This window comes from Phodopus roborovskii, unplaced genomic scaffold, assembly GCF_943737965.1.
Source record: "Phodopus roborovskii unplaced genomic scaffold, PHOROB, whole genome shotgun sequence".
Lineage (NCBI taxonomy): Eukaryota > Metazoa > Chordata > Mammalia > Rodentia > Cricetidae > Phodopus > Phodopus roborovskii.
The window spans coordinates 32,438,805-32,465,415 of NW_026126416.1; the positions used below are offsets into that span (position 1 = coordinate 32,438,805).

The window sequence follows — 26,611 nt, forward strand, 5'->3', positions numbered from 1 at the left end:
TTCACCAGCATCAGACTGGGGTTCATGAGCTCCCCTTGTTCAGGTCAGCTGTTTCTGTGGGTTTCCCCAGCCTGGCCTTGACCCCTTTGCTCATCACTCCTCCCTCTCTACAATTGGATTCCTGGAGTTTGGCTCAGTGCTTAGCTGTGGATCTCTGCTTTTGTTTCCATCAGCTACTGGGTGAAGGCTCTATAATGGCATATAAGGTAGTCATCAGTCTCATTATAGGGGAAGGGCATGGGAGGGAGAAGGAACTGGGATTGGTATGTAAAATAATATTGTTTTTAATTTAAATAAAATTTAATTTTAAAAATAAAATTTTGAAATTTGCAGGAAAAAAAAGAATTAGGGTTGGTATTTGATTTCAGCATTGAATGGGAAAAAATGGGAAAGAACTACTAGGTATGTTGGAGGAGATAGCTAATGGAAGATAAAAGGGAGAGCATAATCAGAGGCAGGGACATCTGGGAGACTCTCACATGACCAGACTGAGCTGAGCCATGTGAGAAGCGTGAAGAGGGGCCGGGGACAGCCAGACCTGGCAGAGGTTAAAGGGTAGATGAAAAACAGAGCATGTAACCAAAAGGGCTGGATTATTTAGGGAAGGATAGGCAGCTGGGTGATGGGCAACCCAGCTCCTGGGCTGGAGAAGTTCAGAGTAGGGAGAGTTGGGTATTCCAGCCATACCCTGTAACAGGTAGGGACTGAGGGATGCAGGCAGAACCTGGCAGCCAGGTCCACTTTAATATGTTAAAAATAGGTACATCAGCAGTTTGCCCCTGGTTTCAGACCTAACAAATAAAAAGTCTACAGATTTGTAATATGGGACCAGTGATGGCTCAGTGTGTAAAGGCACCTGCTGCCAAGCTGATGATTGCACTCCATCCCTGGGACCGAATGGCACAAGGAATGAATCCACTCCTGCAGATTGTACTTTGGCCTTCATACCCACACACATACACATACAAGTATAATAATTAATTTTTTAAAAATCCCTTGTAATACAAGTACAAGGCATTGTCGAAAAATTACTGTTAAGTACATGCTAGTAATCTCAGCACTCATGAGATGTAAGCAGGAAGATCAAGAATTGAACATCAGCCTTTGCTACAGGGTGAATTGGAGCCAGCTTGGACATCTCTACATGAGTCTTGGGTTAGTTAGGCCAACATCGTAAGACCAAATATAACAATGTTTTTAATTCTGATAAGGTCTTATTTATCTATTTTTAAAAATTTTCTTAGCAGTGATGTCAAAACCATTGCCTAACTGAAGACCACAGTTTTTTGTTTGTTTTGTCTATCTTTGTTTTTCGAGACAGGGTTTCTCTGTGTGTCTCTGGCTGTCCTGGCACTGACTCTAGACCAGGCTGGCCTCAAACTCACAGAGATCCACCTGGCTCTGCCTCCTGAGTACTGGGATTAAAGGAGTGTCCCACCACCACCCAGCAACCACAAAATTTTTTACAAACTTTTAAGAGACTTATATTTTGTACCAATCCATTTCAGTAAACTTTTATTTTATGTGAATGAAAAGTCCAAACTCTTTTTCATGTGTATATCTAGTCCATTATTTCTGGCACCAATTAGATACCCTTGACAAAAGTAAATTGACTAAAATTTAAAATTTTTCCCATATTTTTTATTAAATACTGTTATTTAATATCCATATCATTACTTAATATACTTAATATCCACGTCTTAGTTACTTTTCTATTGCCATGACAAAACATCATGATGAGTTTATATCTAATTAATACCCAGATTCCCTCCTCTACTTCCTCCCAACTTCATGTATTCTCTCTCTCTTTTTAGATTTATTTTTATTTTATTTGTATTTTGCCTTATGTATGTCTGTGTACCACATGTGTGCAGTGCCTGCAGAGGCCAGAAAAGGTTATAGGATTCCTTGGGAGTGGAGTTACAGATGGTTCCAATACAGGCAGGCCTCAGTCACATGGAGAAACCCTGTCTCAAAAAAACAAAAAAATTAAGGGTAGGGAAGTGGGGAGGATCTAGAAGGAGTTGGGGGGTGGTGGTGGTGCTGTAGTCAGAATGCATTGTAATACCCATGAAGTCAGTTTGGTTCTGCATATAATATATGGATATGTGGCCATCAGTTGGAGCAAAGTTAGCCTCTGTGAGCCCACATCCCTGAAGTAAAGTGACTCTCCCACTCCTAGTAGCCATCAACCACCAGTAGTTCTTCAGATAGAAGTGGGACTTCTTGAGCTTCTCCCTCATCCATGCTGAGAATTTGGCTGGCTTGATGTTCTGCAAACCTTGTACATGTAATGCTAGCTATTTTAAGTTCATATGTGCAACTGTGCTGTCATGTGTAGCAAATACTACCAGTTCACTACATATCTACTCTCTCTGGCTCTTATAATCCTCTTCCCATGGTAATCTGAGGGGGGAGGGGAGGGAAGAAGGGAAGGAGGGAGAAGAGAGAGAATGAGTATGTGTGATATGGTTGTTCTTTTATTCTCTGCATGTTGACCAGTTGTTGGTCTCTGTATTAATATTCATCTGCTATAAAAAGCTTCTCTGTTGAGGGTTAAGAGATGCACTAATCTTGGTATATTGTCATTAGAAAAGTTTAATACAATGTCCATTTAGCTGAATAATAGTAATAGGTTCTTGCCTAGGGCCTATAGCCCAGCCAGTAACAGATTTTAAGCCTGGTTAATGGTACCAGACATAGGGTCTATCTTATGTAACAGATTTTAAGTCCAGTCAAAAAGTGATTGGTCACTCCTACAACATTCCTGCTACCATTGCAGCAGTGGGGGCATACTTTGCCAGGCCAATCATTGTTGTAGTTTACAGGGTTCACAGCTGGGTAAGACTGATGATGACTTTTCTCCCCCAGTAGTGTGCATAGAATCTTCCAGCACTATGAAAGCTAGCCAGTAGGAATGAAGCTTCCAGGTTGGTACCAGCTTGATTTCTTCATGTCCATACTCAGGTATGTGGTGTCTTCAGCAACAGGGTCTTACTGTCAAGTAAGGATAGTCAAGAGCAATGGCAGTAGCCTGTAATGTTTGCAGTGGGAGGCGGGTTGACAGTTTTTGAAGTTTGGATTTTATTTCATTCATCTACATTTATCCTTATGCTGGTACTGACTACACTGTCTTGATTCATGTTATGTTGTTTAGTAAAATCTGAAGTGAAGATGTGTGAGTTCTTTAACTTTTTCTTTTTCAATATTATTTTGACCATTTGTATCCCTTCTGATTTCATGACTTTAAGAATCGTCTTGCTTATTTCTGCAAAGAAGGCAGGTAGTATTTTAATAGGGATTATATCATGTATTTTTTTCATTATTTTTGTTAATCTATATTTATTGTTAGTTTTGTTTTTAAATTATATATATATCTGTTATATATGCATACATATATGTATATAAAATATTTGTTTTAGGATTCTGTTGCTGTGGTAAATACCATGAACAAAAGTAATTAGTGGAGGAAAGGGTTTGTTTCATCTCATAACTCTCAGATCACACTACATCTTTGAGGGAAGCCAGGGCAGACAAGAGCTCACACAGGCAATGGAGGGGAGCTTCTTACTGGCTTGCTCCCTATAGTTTACTCAGCCTGCCTTTTTCTAGCACCCAGGACCACCTGCCCAGGGATGGCACCACCCATTGTGAGCTTGGCCCTCCCACATCAATCATCAAGCAAAAAAATATCCTGTATGTAGACTTGCCTACTAGGCAATGTTTTGGAGGCATTTTCTCAGTGTGATTCCCTCTTCTCTAGCTTATGTCAAATTGACATAAGACTAACCAAACTAACCAACAACGTTTGTGTGTGTGTGTGTGTGTGTGTGTGTGTGTGTGTGTGTGTGTGTGTGTGTGTACATTCCCATGATGTGTGTGTGTGTACATTCACATGATGAGTGTTGATGAGTGATGGTCACTTTGTGGAGTTGGATCTCTCATTTCACTTTTATGAGTACACAAGATCAAACTTTGGTCTCCAGCCTAATGCAGCAAGTGCCTTTCCCATCTTATTGCCCCCCCTTTTAAGATTTATTTTATATATTATATATACAGTATTCTATCTACATGTTTGCCTGTAGGCCAGAAGTGGGCATCAGATCTCAAAGATGGTTGTGAACCACTATGTGGTTGCTGGGAATTGAACTCGGGACCTCTCAAAGATCAGTCTTAACCTCTAAGCCATCTCTCCAGCCCCCATCTTTATTGGCCCTTTGCTTAAATCTTAATGTGGAATTATAAGGTATAAAGCCTGTCAACTTCATATTTTTGTCTAAAGGATTCCTTTTTTGTTTGTGTTGTGTTGATATTTTAACAATTAGTGTAGTTCTTTTTTTGGAGACAAGGTTTCTCTGTGCAACACTCTAGTTGTCTTGGAACATGCCTTGTAGACCAACCTGACCTCAAACTCTCTTCCTCTACCTCTGCTTCCTGAGTGCTGGGATTAAAGGTGTGAGCCACCATGCCTAGTTAGCCTAGTTCTTTTAAACTATCCACTTTCTTTGGACAGCTAAATGTCTTAGTTTACTCCCTGTCCTACTCCTCTGCCTATCTGTTCTGCTTGTTTGTTGTTATGGGTCTTTCTTTGTGTCACCAGCTCTCTAATAATGACACAGAGACCTTTTGTTTTGTGAGACAAGGTTTCTCTGTGGCTTTGGAGGCTGTTCTGGAACTAGCTCTTGTAGATCAGGCTGTCTCGAACTCACAGAGATCTGCTTGCCTCTCTCTGCCTCCCAAGTGCTGGGATTGAAGGTGTGCGCCACCACTGCCCAGATGACACAGACACTTTTCAATAATTATGAAATTTTGGCCTTAGCTTAGGCTTGTTCCCAACTAGCTCTTAAAACTCAAATTAATCTGGGTTATGCCACGTGGCTTGTTATACCTCTCCTCAGTAATGTATGTCTTACTTTTTCTGAGTCTAGTTTTGAATCTCCTCCCATTCTTTCTCAGAGTTCCTGTCTCTGCCTGGAAATCCCACTTATCCTCTCCTGCCTAGCTGTTGGCTGTTCAGAAGCAGCCAAGCAGAAGGTGCCTTAGGGAGGTGAGGCTAAGCAAAGACACATCTTCACACATTGTACAAAAGATTATCCCACTCCCTTAGCCTAGAGACACAGGGGAACACCTAGGCCCTACCCCAAATGACTTGACAGACTTTGATGATCTCTCATGGAAAGCCTCACCCTCCCTGGAGAGTGGATGGGGGATGTGATTGGGGGGGCGGGGGGGTCAGGGGAGGATGGGAGAGGGAAGTGGGATTTATATGTAAAATAAGAAAAAATGTTAAATAAAATAGTAAATAAATAAAAACAGAGATTATCCTAACAGTTTGTTTAATGGATCTAGCCCAGGACCTAACACTTGCTAGGCAGGTGCTCTATCATTGAGCTGTAACTATTGTCGTTTTCTCAGTTTACTTAATTTTAAAACAATCTCCTCATTTTACATACCAATCCCAGTTACAACTCCCTCCCTAATGTGAAAACTTTTCAAAGAAACCTTACTTCCAGTGATTGACTTAGAACTGCGTTATCCTTAGATCCCTGGTTAATTGACTTCCTTGGCTCCCATCATAGCATCCATTACGTTTCCAAAACACAGTCTGGATCATGTAGCTTTATGCTTGAAAATACTGGATGACTCTTTACCAAATCCATTATCTTTTAATGAGTCAAATCTGAATTTCATAATGAGGCTGTAAGAGGAAAAATGGAGTGTGCATTTCTTATGTTGTCGCCTTCAGCCTAAGACACTTACTCTGACACCAGGTTTGTGGTAATTTTTCCGTATGTACCAAATAATTCTCTAGAAGATCCAAAGTGGATATACTTTCTCTCAGTTTTGTTAGATAGCATCAGTTCCCACAGTTGAGTTTTCAGCTGTACAAGATTGCTCTTCTTCACACACAGTATTTCAAGTAATAGGATGTCATATCTTTATGGACTGGCTACAAACCAGGGCTTTCATGACCCCTTCTTTGGGTTCAATTAATTTGCTAGGATGGTATGTATAACTTGGAGGATCACTCACGTTTCCTGTTTTATTTTTTCCTTATAAGGGCATTGTAAAAAAAATACAAAAGTGTGGTGTGGTGGTGGTGGTGCATACCTTCAATCCTAGCACTCAGGGAGTCAGAGGCAGGAGGATCTCTGTGAGTTTGAGGCCAGCATGGTCTACAAGAGCTAGTTCCAGAACAGGCTCCAAAGCCATAGAGAAACCCTGTCTCAAAAAAACAAAACAACAACAACAAGAAACCACAACAACAAAACAAACAAAAACTCCAAAATACAAAAGTAAGTTGAAGAGACTTGTTCTTCCTTAAGCTGCTTTTGTCTGGTACTGTGTCACAGCATGAAGTGGAGTAACACACATGCACACATCAATACACACACATATACTTTCCTTACTAAGAGAAAACATTGTTTTTCTGAGTCTTGCTTATTTCACTTAATATGACAATCTCTAACTACATTTTCCAGCAACTGTGACACATGTATTTCCTTTTTATGGCTGATTGAAACGCTTTACATGTACAATTTTAACTTTCCACACTTTTATCTTAAAATATCCTTATACATTTAAAATGTATTAATTTAACTTACATGTGAGCTTCTTGAATAAAAATTTTTTTCTTTTTCTTTTTTTCTGAGACAGGGTTTCTCTGTAGCCTTGGCTATCCTGGAACTCACTCCGTAGAGAACTCACAGAGATCTAGCTGCCAAGTGCTGGGATTAGTTGTGCAACCACCACTACCCACTTCTGTGTATTTACTGTACCTTATAATGTTATAGACCTCATATTCTGTTAATTCTTTGTGTTCATATGTGGACTGTGAGCTTAAGGTAGATAACTTAATTGACCTTGGTTTTTAATACTTATTTTTAGTTAATTGGGTATATATAGAGAGATCTTGTTGTCTTTGTGTGCCCTTTTAGTTTTAATAGTAATTTGTAGGGGAGTCCTGGGAGTTGAACCTACAGCCTTGTACACTAAGCAAATGCTTCATCACTGAGCTGTATCTCACAGACCTCTGTATGGTGTGTTTTGAGGCAGGGTCTTTCTAACTCACTCAAATACCAAAGTAGGTCTTGAATTTGTCATCCTTCTCCTTAGCCTCACAGGTAGCTGCACAGCCAGACCCAGGTTTGTTTTCATATTTATTAACAAGATATTACCTGAGTTTAAATCTGTTTTTAGTTGTTTCTGATGTAATGATTAAGAATAAAGGCTTTTCCAGGGTCAGAAAGGTGGCTTAGCTGATAAAGATACTTGCCACCAAGCCTTACAACCTTGAGTTTCATCTCTGGGACCCAGAAGATTGAGAGAGAGCTGCCACAAGTTGTCTTTTGACCTCCACGTGAGTGTCTAACATACGCATACATACTCCTAATAAATAAGTAAATAAATATTATTTTAGAAAAAGTAAAAGCTTGGGGATCAAATTGCACAATCATTTTCTAGCTATATGATCTTGAACTAAGAAACTGACCTCACCAATTCTCTACTTCTGTATTTGAAAAAGAGGAAATGCTAATACTTACAGTATTGTGAGAATCAAATGCATAAAAATACATAAAATAGAGTAATACTTGCATATTATATATATTTATTTATTAACTATTATTTCTCTTAATTTGTTCTCTGGCAAATATTTCTCACTTTATTAGGTATTGCATTAGGTACTGGGGCAATATGTGCTCCCTGTACTCCTCAGTGAGCCTTGGCATTTACTGGGTACACAGAAGTCATATGAGCAGTTGTTCTAGTGGTAGTGAAGAATTACTCTTGTCATTAAATTGAAACTGCTCCAAACATATATGTTTTTATTGAGTTAGCTTTATCAAATAGTTTTATTAATTGCATAAATATAAAAGAGAAAATGTATTTACTATAAAGTGTGAGAAATGAATGCATTAAATTATCACCTGGTGATAGAAATGAACTGATAAATCCTAGAAAATTTGCCACTGACCATGTTTTGATTGCTCAATAAACAAGTTTATTCAAATCTGTATTTGTTTTTCTTTTTTAAAGCAGAGTAATTCAAGCTAAGTGTGTAGTACAAGCCTATAATCCTGGCACTCTGGAGGCAGATTAAGAGGAACAGAAGTTCAGGGCTAGCTTAGTTGAAAAATAAAATAAAAGGCTGGGGAGGATTTATCTTAAGTGGTAGAGTACTTGACTAGCACTTATAGGATAGTCGGTTCAGTCCCCAGTACTATATACAAACAAACAGAAAACATTGGGGGAAGCCTGGGTAGTGGTGGCACACACCTTTGATCCCGGCGCTCAGGAGGCAGAGGCAGGCATATCTAGAGTTCAAGGACAGCCAGGGCTAAACAGAGAAATCTTTAAAAACAAAACAAAACAAAATCCATGCAAACAAGCATAAAACAAAACAACAAAAAGCCGGTTGATTTTGATAGCAAGGAACAAAGTGTTATAGATATTTTAGAGAAACATTCTAAAAGGAATTAAATCTAGTACTGTCTTTTGTTTTTATATGAATGAAATGTCTTGGATGTGATGCAAATGTTGCAAGAAGCTGGGCACAGTAGTCTGTACCTGTAATCCCACAATTTAGAGCTGAGGCAGGATTGACACCTTGTCTTAAAAATGTGATAGTTGGCAAATCTTTTTCTTGTTTTGTTTTATTCTTTTGTAGTGTTAGGGATAGAACCTCAAGTTTCATGCATGCTAGCAAGTGCTGTACCCACTTTAGTGTATTTCCAGCAGTGAAAATGAGGTCTCAAAGTATTGACAGCAAATTGATTAATTAAAGCTTTGTACATTTTTCCATGGCTGAAGCTGAGTGAAAGGTTGCTAATTGATCATCATTGTGGTAACTGATAACTCAGATTGAAAACAAACAAACAAATAAATTACAGGCCTGTAATCCCAGCAATCAGGAATCTGAGGCAGGAGAATGAAGATTTCAAGGCCATCCAGGGCTAACATCACCTTATTTCTATAAACCAAACCAAACCAAAGATGTTTGTTGCTGGAGTTTTCTTTTGTCCTGCCAGGTCCTGCCGCCCTTGAGTCCCCAAAAAACACATGGATAGTATATTAATTATAAACCTATTGGCCGATGGCTAGGGCTTCTTATTGGCTAGCTCTGTCTTAATTATTAACCCATATAACTACTCATCTATGTATTTCTACATGGCCTTATCTTACCAGAGAATGCCTGGTGTGTCCTATCCTCCTGGTCCCTACCTGGTGTCCTCTCAAGGTCTCCCTCTGCCTACCTTCCCCAGAGTTCTCCTCATCTCCTTGTCCCACCCATCTTTCTGCCTCTATTGGCCAGTGTTTTATTCATCAACCGATAAGAGGAACATATATATAGGACATCCCCCATCAGATGTTAAATTATTAGCCAAAGTGAGTCTTGACTGCATTTTTATTTTAAGTGGACAAATTGCTTTTGCAACTTGTTTTAATCTTTTTCTTAAGTCTAACAGCTTTATAGCCTCTGGTGTATCATTGTTTTATTTTTACAAGTTAGCTTCAAAGATTGTTTACTCTCATTGTCTCATATTTCATTCAACCTCTATAAATTGGCTTCTATCCCTTCCAATCTCTAATACTGTATGAGTAACCTTCACTTTTTGTGGTGTGTGTGTGTGTGTATGCCCACAATGCATACCTGTGAAGTGACCAACAGAAGATATTGTACATCCTCCTATCCTCCTCTATTGCTCTGCCTCCTTCCCTTTAGACAGGATCTCTCACTGACTCTGAAAGTCTTAGCAATCGTCCTGTCTGTCTCATGGATGCACAGCAAGGTCTCTTACCAGCTGACCCTGAGCCCACGCGTGAGATGCCTGAGATTTGCTATGGAATTTGTCATTTCTGTAATAACCTGGTCTCAAAATTTTCTTCCTGTCTGGGTATTGTGTATTTTTTTGTTTGTTTTTGTTTTTGTTTGTTTTGAAGGATGCTTTATTTTTGTTCATGCTGTTTTATATTTTAAGTTGCAGATTTGTACTTTAGAGTTTCTTCTTTGTTTTCACAGGGCTTTTGTTTTTGTCTTCTGAGATAGTCTCACTATTTTGCCCAGGCTGGCCTTGAATTCATGGTATGGAAGCTGGTCTTAAACTTTACTGCGTTTCTCTGCCCTCTCAGTCCGCAGCTCATTTATAGAACTTTGAAAAGTTGTATCTTTCCTGTATAGATTGTGGCATTTAAAATCTTTAAGTTTTCCAGGTGCTTGTGATGATAGACACATTTGGAAGCCACTGACCTAAAGTTCAAATTCTTCATCTGGTTCTTGACTGCCTCTCCAGCACCATGTCTGTGTGCTCCCCTCCCTATTTTCTGTGTTGTTTTGGGGATGATAGTATACTTTTTAAAATCAAGAGATGGTTCCAGATTTCTTACTGTTTTTCTCATTCCTACTATTTACCTCAACTAATCTTGGATTTCATGTGTTAAACTAGGGTTGAAAGCACAAGGCTGATCAAGATCAGTAAGACCAAGAAAGATCATATAATTTGTTGCTGGGGTAATGTAAAGAGTATATATCAGAATGTGTGTAAAATTCAGGGTTTGTATGTCTAACATAGTTCTTACTGTGTCTGCTTAGGTAATCTTAAGTGACTTTTTAAATATTCTTCTTTCTAAATAAATGGCCTTTAGTTACTCCCTTTAGTTTACTTCTTTACTTATTTAGCATTTATTTGAGTATGTAAGGACCAGAGCAGGACCTAGCAATGGGTGGATAAAAATAAATAATATTAATTTCCTATTCCTTGTGGTCTCAAAATGCATTTTATATAATTTACATTGTTGTAAAGTACTATACAAAGCTGGGTGGTAGTGGTGCACACCTTCAATCCCAGCACTTGAGAGACAGAGGCAGGTGGATCTCTGGTCTACAGAGTGAGTTCCAAGACAGGCTCCAAAGCTACAGAGAAACCCTGTCTCGAAAAACCAAATAAATATAAATAAATAAAAAGTAAATATAAAGTACTATACAGAAATCCAATTTGTTAACTTTTTAAAAGAGAAACCATAGTACATCCTTTTCCACTGTTTTCTTTCTTTTTTCATCCAGGGAAAGACCATGTTTGTAGATTTATTGGCTGTGGGAGAAATGATCGTTTCAACTATGTGGTCATGCAATTGCAGGTATGTTACCTTGAAAAATGTGTCTTAAAATTTTTTAGTTTTGATCAAAATACCCAGTTACAGTGAATATACATAAAAATGACAGCATTCTTATTATTATGTCCAAATGCTGTACACTGTGTACATGGAGATTTATTTAGACTTGGTATAGATTTTCGAAAAATTTTCTGTGCCTTTATTGGTTGTCATTTTTTCATAGTGTTTAATCTTAAAATGGGTTGTGGGCTGTATTGTGAACCTTTTCTTCCATTGTTCCTTCCTTTTCATCTTTCTTACCTCAGGCATTTCAGATCTCCACTCATGCTCTTCTCAAGTACCAGCCTCTTCAGTACAGTTTGTAAGCATTAGCTGGAGCAAAGGATAAATGCTGCTCCTCTCTCTTTCTGTCAGCATAGCACTGTTCCTGTCCTTTTAGATGGGAGTAGAGTTGGCAGTTCATAAAGAAAATGCAAGAGTAACAGTTGCAATAGGGAGAATCAGGAAACCATCCATTTCCTTGGCAAACACAGGCAACTATGGTTCACTGCCTGATTTTCAGTATGCACAGTTTCCTTTCATCTTTAGCAGACTTTATTTTAGGCATTTGGTTTCCTTGTTTTCTTTCATGTTATTTTCATGGCAGTGAGTTAAATTCATAACTCTCACCTAATTTTTTTTTCTTTTCAGAAGGCTTTTCTTTTTTTTCAAGTATTCTTCAATATTTAACTTTGTCCTAAAGATATTACCCTTTCCGCAAACTATGTAGTTGTTGATCTTTTTAAAATATTGTCTCACAGACTAGCATAAGATGATTTTGAGTTAACTATATAGCCAAGCCTGACTTTAACCTCAGGATCCTCTACCTTAGCCTCCTGATTTTGAAGATTACATGGTTGGCTTAGTCTTCTTTAAAGTTAATTAATTAGGGGTGGGAGGAGTTTGTCTTGCTGTGTGTGGTCAGAGGACAACTTGTAGGAGTTGGGTCTCCCCTTCTACCATGTAGGTCCCTGGGTTTGAACTTGGATGTCTGAATAGACAGCGAGTGCCTTTGCCTGCTAGGCCATCTCACTGACCCTTAAAGTCTTTTGGAATTACACAATTCCCCATTTCAAGTTAGCACATTTTAATTTATTGAATTGGTTACCTTTTATATTTTTCATTTCATTAATGTGTTCCCTGGAAAAAAGGTGATACCAAACATTAATTTTCAGATTTTTTTCTCTTTTCTTTTCTCTCTCTCTCTCTCTCTCTCTCTCTCTCTCTTCCTCCTCTCTCTCCCTCCTCTCTCTCTCCCTCCTCTCTCTCTTCCTCCTCTCTCTTTCTCTCTCTCTTGAGACTGGGTCTCCCTATGTAGCCTTGGGTATGCACGTTGATCTTTGAGTTCAAGGCCAGCCTAGTCTACAAAGTGAGTTCCAGGATATTCAGGGCTACACAGAGAAACCCTATCTTGAAAAACAAAACAAACAAAAAGTCCAATTTGAAGAAAGAATTGACATTTCTAAGTCAAATTTGTAATAGCAGACATGCTGATTACTTCTTTATATATTATAATTTTTTGGTCATATGTACTTCTTAATACATAGATGATATATCATTGGAATTTATATGAAGATGAACTAGTATGTTTAGAATGGCAGAGAGTTATGTTTGGTGAAGCATATTATCTTTGAAAATATATTGGCAGTGAAGTGATAGTTGCTTTTCTGTTTTTATATTTGTTTTATTTTTGTGTGAGTTTTTGTTTCCTGGGGTTTTGTTTTTTGTTGTTTTGTTTTTTGTTTTTTTTTTTTTTTTTTTTTTTTTTTTTTTTTTTTACATGTCGATCCCAGTTCCCACTCCCTCCCTCTTACCCTCTCTCCCCCCTCACACGCACCCTGACCACCCTCCCCTCCCATCACCCCACCCCAATTCCACATGTAGGGCAATGCCATTCAGGTGGGGTCATGTAGATCTGACAGGTCATTTGAAGTAGGGACTAGGACTTCTCTCCTGTCTCTAGGTTAAGGCAGTATCCCTCCATGGGGGATGTGTTCACAAGGTCCTTTTGTGCGCCAGGAATACATCCTGGTTTCACTGTCTGAGGTCCCTTAGACTGCTCAGGCCTTCTAGCTGAGACCCATATTCAGGGGGGCCTGAGTCAGTCCCATGCTGGATTCCCAGCTATCAGTCTGGGGGCCCGTTAGCTCCTCCTTGGTTTTTGGTTTTAAGAGACAGGATTTCTCTGTAGCTTTGGAGCTTGTCCTAGAATTCGCTCTGTAGACCAGGCTGGTCTCAAACTCACAAAGATCTGCCTGCCTCTCCCTCCCAAGTGCTGGAACTGAAGGTGTGCACCACCACTGCCCAGCTGGGTTTTTGGTTTTTTAAGGACAGGATTTCATGTGGCTTAGACTGGTCTTGCATTTAGTATGTACCCTAGAACTGCCTTGACATCCTATTTCTAGGCCTCCACCTGTCAGGTGCTAAGTTTACAGGTTTGAGCAAGCACATTTGGGGTTATCATTACTAGCTACTATGCCTGGTTACTGATCTCTTATTTTGGGAGTTCACTGTATTATTCTCTCCGTTAACTATGTTATCTAGTCTCTTTCCCGTCCCTTTGAATCTCATCCTCTTCCTTCCCCAACATCTGTCTCTGTCTATGTCTATATCTCTGTCTTTTTTCTCTTTTCTATTTTGTTATTTATTTAATTTTGTGTGTGTGTGAGAGAGAGAGAGAGAGAGAGAGAGAGAGAGAGAGAGAGAGAGAGAGAGAGAGAGAGAGAGAGAGAGAGGATCTTGCTGTGTAGCCACATTTGGCCTAGAAGTTCCTCTGTAGACTAGGTTAGCCTCAAAATTTTGGTAATAGTCTCTGTCTCCCTAGTACCATACTATAGGTATGTGGGACCATTCCTGGCCTTATGCACTTTCATTATTCAAACAACAACAAAATATAGTTTTTTCTTGTTAAATTTATAGAATTACTTGGGAAAAATAAGCTCTAGACAATTTCTTGTGATTACTTTATGAAAAGATTCCCCCTTTAAAAGAAAAACACAGTTCTTGTGTCAGCCTTGCATTTATCCTCCCAGATTTTGTTAGGTTTTTTTTTTTCTGGTGTGTGTGTGTGTGTGTGTGTGTGTGTGTGTGTGTGTGTGTGTGTGTGTGTTGTTGCTGTTTTGAATTGGGATCTTATTCTATAGCATGGGCTAGCATGGAGCTAGCTCATTTTGCAGTGCCTTAACTTTTGTCTCCCTAATGTTAAGATTAGCTCTGTGTGATGGCACACTCCTGTAATTCCCAAACTTGAGGTAGACTCAGGAGGGTAAGAATTCAAAGTCAACATGGCACGCTCCAGGACAGACATGAGCTACATAGACCCTGTCTCAAAAACAAAAACAAAGAATTTAAAGTCAGCCCTCTGCTACATAGCAAGATCTAGTCTAGCCTGGGCTATAGACTTGGCTCATTAACAACAATAACAAAAACTACTAGAAATATAGGCATGAGACATCATGCCCCAATCACCAGTTCATACATTAAAATTGCATTTTATGACATTTAAATAATTCCTGATATCATTAATCATGTTGATTCCATTGAGTTCTTATGATAGTAGTTGATTTTTTTTTTTTTTTGTTTGTTTGTTTGTTTTTGTTCTGTGGTTTTGTTTTGCTTTTTGAGACAGTTTCTCTGTGAAACAGTGGTGGCTGTCCTGGAACTCACTCTGTAGACCAGACTCACAGAGATACGCCTGCCTCTATCTCCCAAGTGCTGGGATTAAAGGTGTGCACCACCACTGCCCAGTAATAGTTGTTTTTAAATTAAATCTTGGTATTATCTGAGATGTACTTTTGGTTATTTGTTTGTTTGTTTTTTTTTTTTTTTTTTCAAGTCAGGGTTTATATAACAGCCCCAGCTGTCTTGGAACTCACTTTGTAGACCAGGCTGGCCACTTTTGAGAGCTGAATATTTACTGTATCATATTTGTGAGGCCTGAGCTTTGATTCCAGGGTTGGAAGGAAGCTAGCAGTTGAAGAGAATATGAGAAGTTTTAAGCATGGATAACATACTTTATTCACTAGTACACAGACTAACGGCAGGCAGGCACTCACAGACAAATAGGCTGCACAGGCAAGGGCTAAGGCAAGGATGGGCAAGGATGCTTGCCTCCTCCAACCTCAAGGCCATATTGATAGGGGAAAAAAAAAAACCCCACACCAAAAAATGGCATTTTACCTGATGTTGGCAGCACAAGCCTTTAGTCCCAGATCTTGGAGGCAGAGGCAGGCAAGTCTCTGTGAGCTTGAGACCAGCCTGGTCTACAAAGCGAGTTCCAGGACAGTCAGGTGGTTAAACAAAGAGACCCTGTCTCTTTAAAAAGGAGGAAAAGAAAATGGCATTTTGCCAGAAATTGTTAAAGAAGAAATCACATCACTGCTTACTCTGAGTTCCTTGGATATCTTGTACCAGATAGCTCCCCAGATGTCTAATTCATGTTTTAGCTGACTCATGCCAGATAGCCATACCATCATCTAGTTGTTTTAAACTTTTGTTGGCCTTTATGGCCTTCTGTTTCCTATAATATTTGCTAATAGTAACAGTCCTTAGGATTTGTTGAATACAAGGCAGTATTCCAGAAACTTCATGTGGTTTGTATTTAATCCTCGTAAAATTATGTGAAAAATTAATTTTTTTATTTAAAAAACTGATGTTTGAAAATTAAGTAACCTGTAGGGAGTGTGTTGGGTAGTAATGAGGAATACAGCTGTGGATATTGTGCTGGTTAGTGTTAACCCAGAACCACCTGGGAAGGGGAGTCTCTGTGAGGAATTGTCTAGGTCTGGTTAGCTGGTAGGTACAGCTGTGGGGGTGTCTTGGTTTTTAGTTGATGTAGGAAGATCCTGCCCTTTGTGGGTAGCACCATTCCTAGGCAGAAGCTCCTGAACACTGAAAAAGAGAGGAAAGCTAGCTGAGGGCTAGCAAGGATGTGTTTATTTTCTCTTTGCTGTTGACTCCAGATGTAATGTGACTAACTGCTTGAGTTGCTGTCTTGACTTTCCCAAAACATGATGGAGTGTAACTTGACATTGTAAGCCATATAAACCCATTTCTTTCTTTATGTTGCTTTTTGTTAAGGTGTTTACCATAGTAACAGAAATGAAACTAGAACAGATGACTATATTTTATATTTTTTTAAAGTAGTCACATCTAAGAAGCTGATGATGTAGCTAAGTTGGTGTAGTTTGATTAACATGCATGACGCTCTGGCTCTGGGTTCAATCCCTATTATTTCATAAACTTGGCATGGTGATACACACTGGTAATTCCAGAAATTGGGATTTGGAGGCAAGATCAGTTCAATGTCATCCTTGGTTGTACAGGAAGTTCAAGGTTAGCCTGGAGTACATGAGACCCCCTCAGAAAGAAAGAAAAGAAAAGAAAAGAAGAGAATGGAAAGGAAGGAAGGAAAGAATCAAGTCTACATTTTTTAGAATAACAAGGATAAATCAAAACATGATGACTTAGAAACATGGTTAGCATGCTTATTCTTAGGGAGAGAGAGAGAGATGGAGAGAGAGAGAGAGATGACTCAGTGGTTAAGAGCTCTTACTACTTTCCTAGAGGACTCCAGTTCAGTTTCTAGACCCAACGTTGAGCAGCTCACAGCTATCTCTAACTCCAGCTCTAGGTTGTCAGATGTCCTGTCTGGTTTCTGAGAGCACCCACAGTCATATACACACAGAGGGGTACATACACATAATTCTTTGAGTTAAAAGATCCCAGTTTAGGCAGGAGCCTTACTGTTTCCATCACAGCATTTTATAATGCGGTAATATAGTGAATTTTGAGTCTTATTACTACATTAGGACTGTATTTTAAAGTGATTGTCCAACTCCATAGGGTCGGAATCTGGCAGATCTTCGACGTAGCCAGTCCCGGGGCACATTCACCATTAGCACTACTCTTCGGCTTGGGAGACAGATTCTGGAGTCTATTGAAAGCATCCATTCTGTGGGATTCCTTCACAGAGACATTAAACCGGTAGGAGCCTTGTCTTTTTCAAGCACAGAAGGCTATGGTTTGGTACTTCTAATGTTAGAAGACAGAACGTGTAGTTTTTTGTATTTGTTGTGTTAAATACAAAGGAATTTTTTATTTCTGTAATGCCCTAAAAGCAAAAATAATTTAACTTTTAGTTTACTTAGTTTTGTTTTTAAAGTGATAATTAGAAACTACAGCTTATTTTTAATAGTCTTTCTCATATCATGAAATGTTGCTTGCCAGCTAAATTAAAATTTCTATGTTTGGGGCTGGGAGATGATTCACTTGGTAAAGTACTTGAAGACTTGAGTCTTGAGTCAGATCCCTGGAACCCATGTAAAACAAACAAACAAAAAAATAAATAAAACAGGCCTGGCAGTGGTGGCACATGCCTTTAATCAAACTACCACTTGGGAGGCAGAGGCAGGCAAATCTCAGTGAGTAGGAGGCCAGCCTGGTCTACAAAGTGAGTTCCAGAACAGCCAGGATTGTTACATAGAGAAACTTGGTCTCAAGGGGGAAAAAAAAAAAAAAAAAAAAAAAATGGCTATGGTGGTACACACTTGTAATCCAAAGGCTGGACAGGTGAGATAGGAGGATCTCTGGTCTGGCGCTTGCCAACCCTAGCCAGCTTGAGGAACAACACCGAAGGCTGTCCTCTGTTCTCCACATGTAGCTTTACATTTGCCTTCACATAAAAGTTCTGTGCTTACCAGTTTTTGATTAGAATATTTTGGCATTGCAAATTATTCAGCCTCACATGTAGATCATTAGTTTGAGTTGTGTGTTTCTTGATACCAGTTGTTCATTTTCTCAAGTCACCTGATATATTCATTAGGATAATCAACTATGAAAGGCCTTAATCTTCTCCTGAGAGCTACTGTGGAAATAAAATTTGTTTTCCCTTTTGTTTTTGTTCAGTTTTATTTTTCATATAAATCATTGTTGCCATTACTGAAATGTGCTTTTCTAATATTTTATTCTTCATAAGGGAAAATGACCCATTTCTGATATCGCATATTTATAAATTTATTGATATTGGTGCATTTGAAAAGTAAGGCCATCTATTATTATTATTACATCATTTCTAAAATTAGTTTACATGAAAATGGCAACTAAATTTCTTCAAAGTGGGTTCTTTTAGAGTTAGAACCATTCTGAAACTAGAAACTGGTTACCAGTTAATATTCCATTTAAATAAAACAGTATGATTAAGTGATTTGTTTTAAGTCAGTTATTGCATTGGGGAGATTGAATTTAAAAAGGTTCACAGCTTTGTGAGGTAGAATCAGAGTTACAACTACAGAGTGTGTTTTTGCTGTTTTGTGCCTTTCTCTGTCTCTTTAAAAAATAATTTATTTTTGTTTTATGTACATTAGTGTTTTTCCTTCATGCATATCTGTATGAGGGTATCAGATCCCCTGGAAAAAGAGTTACAAGCAGCTGTGAGTTGCCATGTGGGTGCTGGGAATTGAACCCCGGTCCTTTGGAAGAGCAATCAGTGTTCTTAACTATTGAGCCATCTCTCCAGCCCCCCAGTAAAATCATACTTTTTAAAAAAGTAAAAGTTGATGTCATACCTTGAATTTTACCATTACAGATTTCCTTATTTGCATATGTATCTTTACAAATTTGTAGTCATTTAACACAAATTACATAGATTTTAGGTTTGGAGGCTTTTTGTTTTGTTTTGCTACAGAGTCTCCATGTAGCTAAGGCAGACCTTAAGGTCAGGGTGACCTTAAACTGAGATTCTCTTTTCTGTTTCCTAAATGCTGGAATTAAAAGTATATGCTATCACATCTGAATGTACTGATTTTTTTTTTTTTTTTTTCAAGACAGGGTTTTTCTGTAGCTTTGGATCCTGTCCTGGAACTGGCTCTGTAGACTGGGCTGGCGACCTTGAATTCACAGAGATCTACCTGCCTCTGCCTCCCGAGCACTGGGAATAATGGCAAGCGCCACCACCGCCTGGTTTAATTTATTTATTATGACAGGGTTAATCTATAACTTATCATATAGACTAGTCTTATCTTGAGCTTAAAGAGATGAGCCTGCCTCTGCCTTTAGTACTGGAATTAAAGGCATGCGCCACTACATCACAGCCAGCCTTTATACTAACAAAAAGGTTGAGAAATAATAAAAATTCTTTTATGTTATATGTATTTCTTCTATCCCTAGCTTCCCTCATTTTTAGGATGTTGGGTTGTCATTTAAGCAGTAACTTGGACAAGAATTTCAAGGAATTGTATATGTAACTGTTACTATATTATTATATGAAACTATACAAACATTTAAATTTATTTTTGTTCAGTTTTCCTGGGGGTAGACAAACCATTAATAACTCTTTGTCAAGTCCCTAATTGTATTTACAAGCACACTCCACTATGGTCCAGCAACTAAATTATACCATATATTAATGCACAGTAAAAACATAGACTTACAGTAGTGTATCTGGAACATGCTATATAGACTAGAAAAATTCATGTAATGTGAAATGTAAGCAGGACTGAGTAGTATAAGAATATGTATTTTCCTTCTATTTTTTTTCTAGTCAAACTTCGCAATGGGACGCTTTCCCAGTACATGTAGGAAATGTTTCATGCTTGATTTTGGCTTGGCCCGACAGTTTACCAATTCCTGTGGGGACGTCAGACCAGTAAGCTTTTTCATTACTATTTAATATTTGATAATTAAACTATTTCTAGTATCACTTTAAAGAGATGCTAATTATGTATGAGAATGAATATTTGGAGGAAGGTATGAAGCTCAGTGAATAAAAAAAAAATGTTTGTTTCTATTGAAACCAGATTGTTAGATTACCAGATTAAGAAACTAGTGTCTAGAGTGAGCTGCATATAATCAGTAGGAGACATTAAAGGGATCAGTATTGGCTCAGGATTCCCCAAGACCAAGTTATCAGCACAAAGGAGATGTATTTACTCCACAGGGACAAAGGGAAGTGGGTAAGAGGCAAAGAGAGCACATGGAGGGCAAAGGCGAAGGGGAGGGGGAGGGGTAGCTGTCAGGTGGTGGGGGCACAAAGGACTCCTCTGGATAGGAAAATTACAGTTTATAAAAGTACAAGGGGAAAACCTGTGTGATACAGAAATGATGGGGAAAAAAGGGTAGATTATTTAATCTACTTTAATCTAAAAACCAATTGTTTGGGCTGGAGAGATGGCTCAGAGGTTAAGAGCACTGGCTCCTCTTACAGAGGTCCTGAGTTCAACTCCCAGAAAACACATAGTGGGTCATAACCATTTGTAATGGGATCTGATTTTCTCTTGTGTGAATGAAGACAGATCACTCATATACATAAAATAAATATTTTAAAAAGCAATTGTTAATCTCAAAATATTTTACATTGGTATGGATTTTGGTTTATTGATACAAATTTAAAGTTAGTTTTGATGTATGTATATTCCTACTCTTGTTTAAGATATATTTCTGCAACTCATTTAAAAATGTAATATATAATTAAGAAGTACAGAATTACAAAAATACTGTTAGTCATCTATAATAGTCAAACTTATAGTCATATTAGTAAGGTTTTCTAGATATTTTAGATAGATAGGTATTATTCAAATATTTCAAAGACCTACAACATATGCCCTTTAAAATGTTTTTAATAACTTACACAGTGAGATACATCTGTTCTTGGCAGAACCAATGTACTCCAAAAAAGATGATGGCAGGCATCAAGAAACTCCATTTGGAGTTTGTTCTCTTTATGGCAAAAGCTAGCCATGTGGGCAAAGAAACTGCCCTTCCTCAATTGCTGACAGTTATTGTCCAAACTGGACCAGCAGGACACAAGAAAAGTGACTGTTGAGCTTTGCTAAGACCAGGTAGGACAGTCCTTCTAAATTTCCTGCTCTACAGGAAAGTCTGTCAGATATGCTAGGCCTGTAAGCCAAAGATGGATGTCTCAACAGAGGAACCTTGGGTGGCTGTCCAGGCAGCCAGATGTTTCTATTATTTCTCACATTTTTTTAGAAGTTGCTTGCTCTGCACTTCCTGCTTACTCAAGTAACATTATTTCCTTCTCAGGTCTTTGATGGAGTTGAAGACTAGATAGTTATAATTATAGTTTTTTTCTCAGTTATGATTAAAAAATGGTAAATTAGTTATAAAATTTTAGACTCACCAAGATAAGATAGATAATTAGGTATTTTCTCTAATTTTGCCAAATACGAATGGACTGGATATTGTAATAACTGTTTTGCTGTATATAATTTTACTATGTTAAAGTTAAAACCTTCCTTTTTGATTAGACAGAAAGAGGGAAATGCTATGGAATAATCCTTCTGTATACTGTGTGTATATGCATGGCTCTTATTGTTTAATAAGCTGACTTGGCCTGTAACAAGGCAGAATAAGGCTAGGTAGGAAAGCCAAACTGAAAATACAGAAAGGAAGAAGGGTAGAATCAGGGAGAGAGATGTTAGTTAACTGCTGAGGAAGCAAGATGCTAGACAATAGGTAAAGCAGTGAGCCATATGGCAAAATGTAGATGATTAGAAATGGATTAATTTAAGTTGTAAGAGCTACTTAGTAATAATCCTGAGCTATATAGGCTGAGCATTCTGTAATTAATGTAAGCTTTTGTGTGATTATTTGGGGAGTGGGTGGTCAGGACAAAAGAGAACTCCACCTCCCTTTACACCTGTATTAGGATGAGGTGTTTAATTTTAATTGGGCATGTTAATTTATGGCAGCCAAAAGGGAGCTTTTGATTGCTGTACTAAAATACTTTGATAGCTAGACCTTGGTAGTTAGCCTTAGGAGGAGGAATAAGAGGATGGACCTTGGTGACTAGCTTTAGGAATGTAATCTTATGGTGTTTTAGCAAGGCAGAGGGAATGGACAAAAAGGGTAAGGCCTGCCATGACATGAGTATTAACTTTGTGATATATTAGCACAACTTTCTGTGGTATATGGAAAGTTAGTCTTCTCTGGTGAATTTGTATATAAAGGCAGTTATGCTGAAGGCACAGCAGATTGGTGAGCTAGGGAGGTAGGGGCATAAGGAATTTGATCAAATGTCCAGAGGACTTTTAGTAAACTTACCTCTTAAGATTTTTGCTGGGGCTGGAGAGATGGCTTAGGGGTTAAGATAATTGGCTTTTCTTCCATTGTTTCAATTCCCAGCACTCACATGACAGCTCTAAACTGTCTGTAACTCAGTTCCAGAGGTTCTGACACCCTCACACAGACATACATGCAGACAAAATACCAGTGCACATAAACTAAAGAGAAATAATTTTTAAAAACAAAGATTTTTGCCAAAACTGGTCTTGCAAAAACAAACAAAGATGCCCCCAACCAAGGCCAAGTTTAGAAAAGACTCGAGGGAGTCTGTAGCTAGGCATGTCAGGAGAAAGAATGTCAGAGAGTACACCAAGCATATCTCATTCTCTTTACCAGCAGGCTGCTAAGGCAAGGTGGAAATGCACCAGTCTTGCTCCTTCTAGAAAGAGAGCCCTTGGTGGACCCTGATGGGGGGGAGGCTAGCCATGTGTTCCTGACTGCAGCAGTTTGGAATTGAGTCACTTTAGTCAAGCTGGGTGACAGGAGAGAGCAGTCTTGGTTTGGATACCACAGACCCTTACCTTTCTTACAGGATGTTCACAAGTTCTCTTGAAAATATTTTATTTGTTTGCCTTTAAAGATATTTCTAGAGGCTTATGTATTTTGTTTTTAACTAATGTTTATCAAGTTTCCTGGGAAGTGAGCCAGGAACCCTCTCTATATTGTTTCGCTGGCACTTCATCTCCCATTATAACTTTTCTGTTGTTTATTCTAAATTTTTAATTTGTTTAAACTTGTTTTTTTTTTAACTATGATTTTCATTTCTATCAGGTTAACCAGTGGTATAAAAGTTAAAATTTTTATTTTGATTGAGCCAACTGTATACTAGTTATACATACAGCTATGCAAATTATTATTAAAGTCTAGGCATATGAGAATCTTTTTTTTTGTTCTTTTGGAATTTTTTTTTGTGTCAGGGTCTCATTTGTGTAACTCTGGCTGTCCTGGAACTCACTTATGTAGATCAGGCTGGCCTCAAACTTACAGATCTGCCTGCCTCTGCATCCCAAGTGCTGGGATCAAAGGTGTGCACTGCATATGAGAATTTAGTATTAATGAAAACCAGATTTTGATTCCAACCATCATGTAACCCAGCATGGTAGTATATGGTTGTGATCTAGCATTTGGGAGGTGGCTCAGAAGTTCAAGGTCATCCTCAGCTACAAGGTGAATTCAAGGCCAGACTGAAGCACATGATTAGAGTCCTTTGGCTATATGCCTAGCAGTGAATTAGCTGAGTCATATGGTAATTCTAATATTTTTTTTTTTTTTGGAATGCTTGTACACTGATTTCTATAGTGATTATAATAGTTTATATTCCTATTACGAGTAAATAAGGATTCCTCTTTCCCTACACACCAGCATTTGTTGTTGTTTGTTTTCTTGATGGTGGTCATTCTTAATGAGGTGAGAATAGAATCTCAAAATCTTTTTTTTTTTTTTTTTTTTTTTTAAAGGGTTTTTTTGAGGCAAGGTTTCTCTGTAGTTTTTGAGCCTGTCCTGGAACTCACTTTGTAGACCAGTCTGGCCTCAAACTCACAAAGATCCACCTCCCTCTGCCTCCCAAATGCTGAGATTAATGGCATGTGCCACCATCGCCTGGCTTTCAGAGTCTTTTTAATTTTAATTTCTCTGATGGCTCTTGAGTGGTAGATGTTCTTTTGCCTGGTCTTTTCTATTGGTGTTGTTTTCTTCTGTATTTTATGTTTAATTGATTATTTTTCTGTTTATAAAACAAGCAAGACCTTGCTCTCCCAGAATATATCCAGTGGAATGAAGATAGCCAGTAAATAAAAAGGAAACATACAAATAAAACTGACTTGGGCTTACCGCCTGAAACATAGTACAAGGTGATCCTACATTCAAAACAGCTAGACAAAACAGCCCTACAGACTACAGCCAGGATATCTGAATCTTCTTAGAATCCCCCATGACAGTGCCCCTTACCAGCAGGAAGTAGTTTGGAAAGAACGACACCCAAATTCCCAAATATTGTGTATAAATGTTTATTTTCATTTAATTGGACTTTGTTATATAAAATTAAATAAAATAATAATAATAAAAAAACTGATGGGCTTGTAAAAGGAATTCTAAAAACATGGCATCTGTGGAAGAACACAGTGCATTGCAAGCAAGAAGAGGTGTTCTATATTCAGATGATTGGTGCTGTAGGTGCTCTAAGCAGAGGTTTTCGTTACAAAAGTTAGCTCCAGGAAGGATGCAGTGAGGTAATAGCCTAAAGAATAGCAAGTGTAAAGTTTTGAGCTAGAGAAAAAAAAACTGGTGATAGAACAAACAATAGGAGACTCATTATGAGAAGGCAAGATATAGAAAGTCTTTTAAGCCAAGTAGCATGTGGACTTTATTTGGTGTTATATTGTCTGGGGCTATGATAATGTTTGGCTTCATCTCTATTACTTGGCATAACTAAGTATCCTACAACTTATATTTTAACATAAATTGCTTATGCAGGTAAGTATAGACATAACCTATTTTAAATTAAATTTCAATAAAATAGGCAAAATATGGTGAGATTGGCATCTTAACATTATATAGTGGTTCTTCATGTTATATGTATTTGTAACCAGAGTCTAGGCATTAATGTTTGTGTATGCCATGATGCTTTGGTACCTGATGATTCTGGGTCAATAAAAACAATTGATTTTTCTAATGTACAGACTGTATTTCATAAAGACATTTGGGGTATGTGTGGGTGTTCTCCTTGGTATCAAACCCAAAGCCTTGCACATAATAGGCAATTGTGCTATCACTGAGCTACATCTCCCAAGCCCAATACCATTATTTTAAATGTAGGTAGATGAGCCTGTGAAATAGCTCAGTAGAAAAAGGCACTTGTCACTAAGCTTGAGGACTTGAGTTTAATCCTCAGTACCAATGTGGTAGAAGAAAAGAATCAGTTCTTAAAGTTTATCCTCTGACATCCACATGCACACTGTAGCATTCATCTTCCCTCGCTGTGACATCACACACACACACACACACACACACACACACACACAAAACAAACTAATAAATTAATAGAAATTAAGGATGCAGATAGAAGAAAAAATGACCAAAATAACTAAAACATCAGTGTTTTAAGTTGTCATTTAGAGATAATTTGTTCTCTAGTTTTTTGTAATCTCACTATAAAATTACAATAGTGTTTTATTTTGAAGCAATGCTCTACCATTTGCTTCATGCGTTCAACTGCATTATATTTTTTGCTATTTCATTTCTTATGATGTGGTTTATTGTAGCCTCGTGCTGTGGCAGGCTTTCGAGGAACAGTTCGTTATGCATCAATCAATGCCCATCGTAACAGGGTATGTATCTGATCCACGGTTGTCACAACTGCATGTTCATGACTTGTATCACCCTGATACCTTCATACCTCAGTTCAGAGGTATAAAAAGTGCTTAGGAGCTGAGGGTCCCTTTCATAGTTACACATTTACCTGGATAGTTGTTTTAATTTGCTCTTTTAGGCTGATGGTAAAAGAATTCATGGCACTAATTCATGGTAGGATGTGTAGTGGATAATAGATATGGACAGCTGCATTAAAAATGAAGTTGTATTTGCCAGAAAAGGCCACAGCTAAATACATCTGTTGGGAATATATCTGTTTAATTATGTATTAGCTTAAAGAAATAAAATACGTGGATTCTATTCTAAAAAATTATTTGAAGGGTGGATCCAGGGTAATAGCTCAGCAGGTAAAGGTACCTAATCACCTAGCCTGACAATCTTGAATTTGATCCTTGCAAGCCACATAGTAGAAGAAGAGAACTAACTCTGGCAAGTTGTCCTTTAATCTCTACACACTTACTATGGCACATTAGGACCCACACATGTACATACACACATGCACCCCAAACAGTATAATAAAAACAATTAATAGTGGATATAATACTGTTGATATCTGATGGAATACAGGTTGTTTTTCTTTATAATATGTACTAACTTTTTTACATCAAGCCCTTTGTTCTTGTAACAAGGGGCATGGAGATGTAAGTCAGCCTTAAAGCTCTTGACTAACATGGGAAGACCTGGTTTAAGCCCCACACTGCAACAAAAGCAATAAGCCAACGCATCAATTTTCCTGTTTCTAACTGAAAGAAAAAAGAAGACATTTAGGATTACTCTTATTATAGCGGTGTTTCCTACCCAGTTCTGCAGCCACCTTGATCCCAAAGCTGAGTCAGCCCCAAATGAACATGCAGACGCTATATTAGTTATAATACTGTTGGCCATTGGCTTGGGCTTCTTATTGGCTAGCCCTGTCTTAATTACTAACCCATTTTTATTAACCTAAGTATTTCCATTCTTCTTACTGGACAATACCTCACTCGAGTTCTCTCTTCCCTGGCCTCACATGATG

At 38.1% G+C, this 26,611-nt stretch overlaps 1 protein-coding gene across 6 annotated transcripts in view; it reads left to right on the forward strand.

The window, feature by feature from the left end:
- The window catches only part of Ttbk2 (tau tubulin kinase 2), a 98,319-nt gene that overhangs the window by 38,262 nt on the left and 33,446 nt on the right, over window positions 1-26,611 (forward strand). For 5 of the 6 annotated variants that reach the window (XM_051183612.1, XM_051183616.1, XM_051183615.1 and 2 more), the window contains 4 exons: window positions 11,063-11,136; window positions 16,996-17,136; window positions 19,691-19,795; window positions 25,491-25,556. In XM_051183612.1, the coding sequence (XP_051039569.1) occupies window positions 11,063-11,136; window positions 16,996-17,136; window positions 19,691-19,795; window positions 25,491-25,556 (386 nt within the window). Of the gene's footprint in view, window positions 1-2,871; window positions 2,968-11,062; window positions 11,137-16,995; window positions 17,137-19,690; window positions 19,796-25,490; window positions 25,557-26,611 lie in introns of all 6 variants that reach the window. The other variant, XM_051183617.1, reaches the window with a different exon arrangement.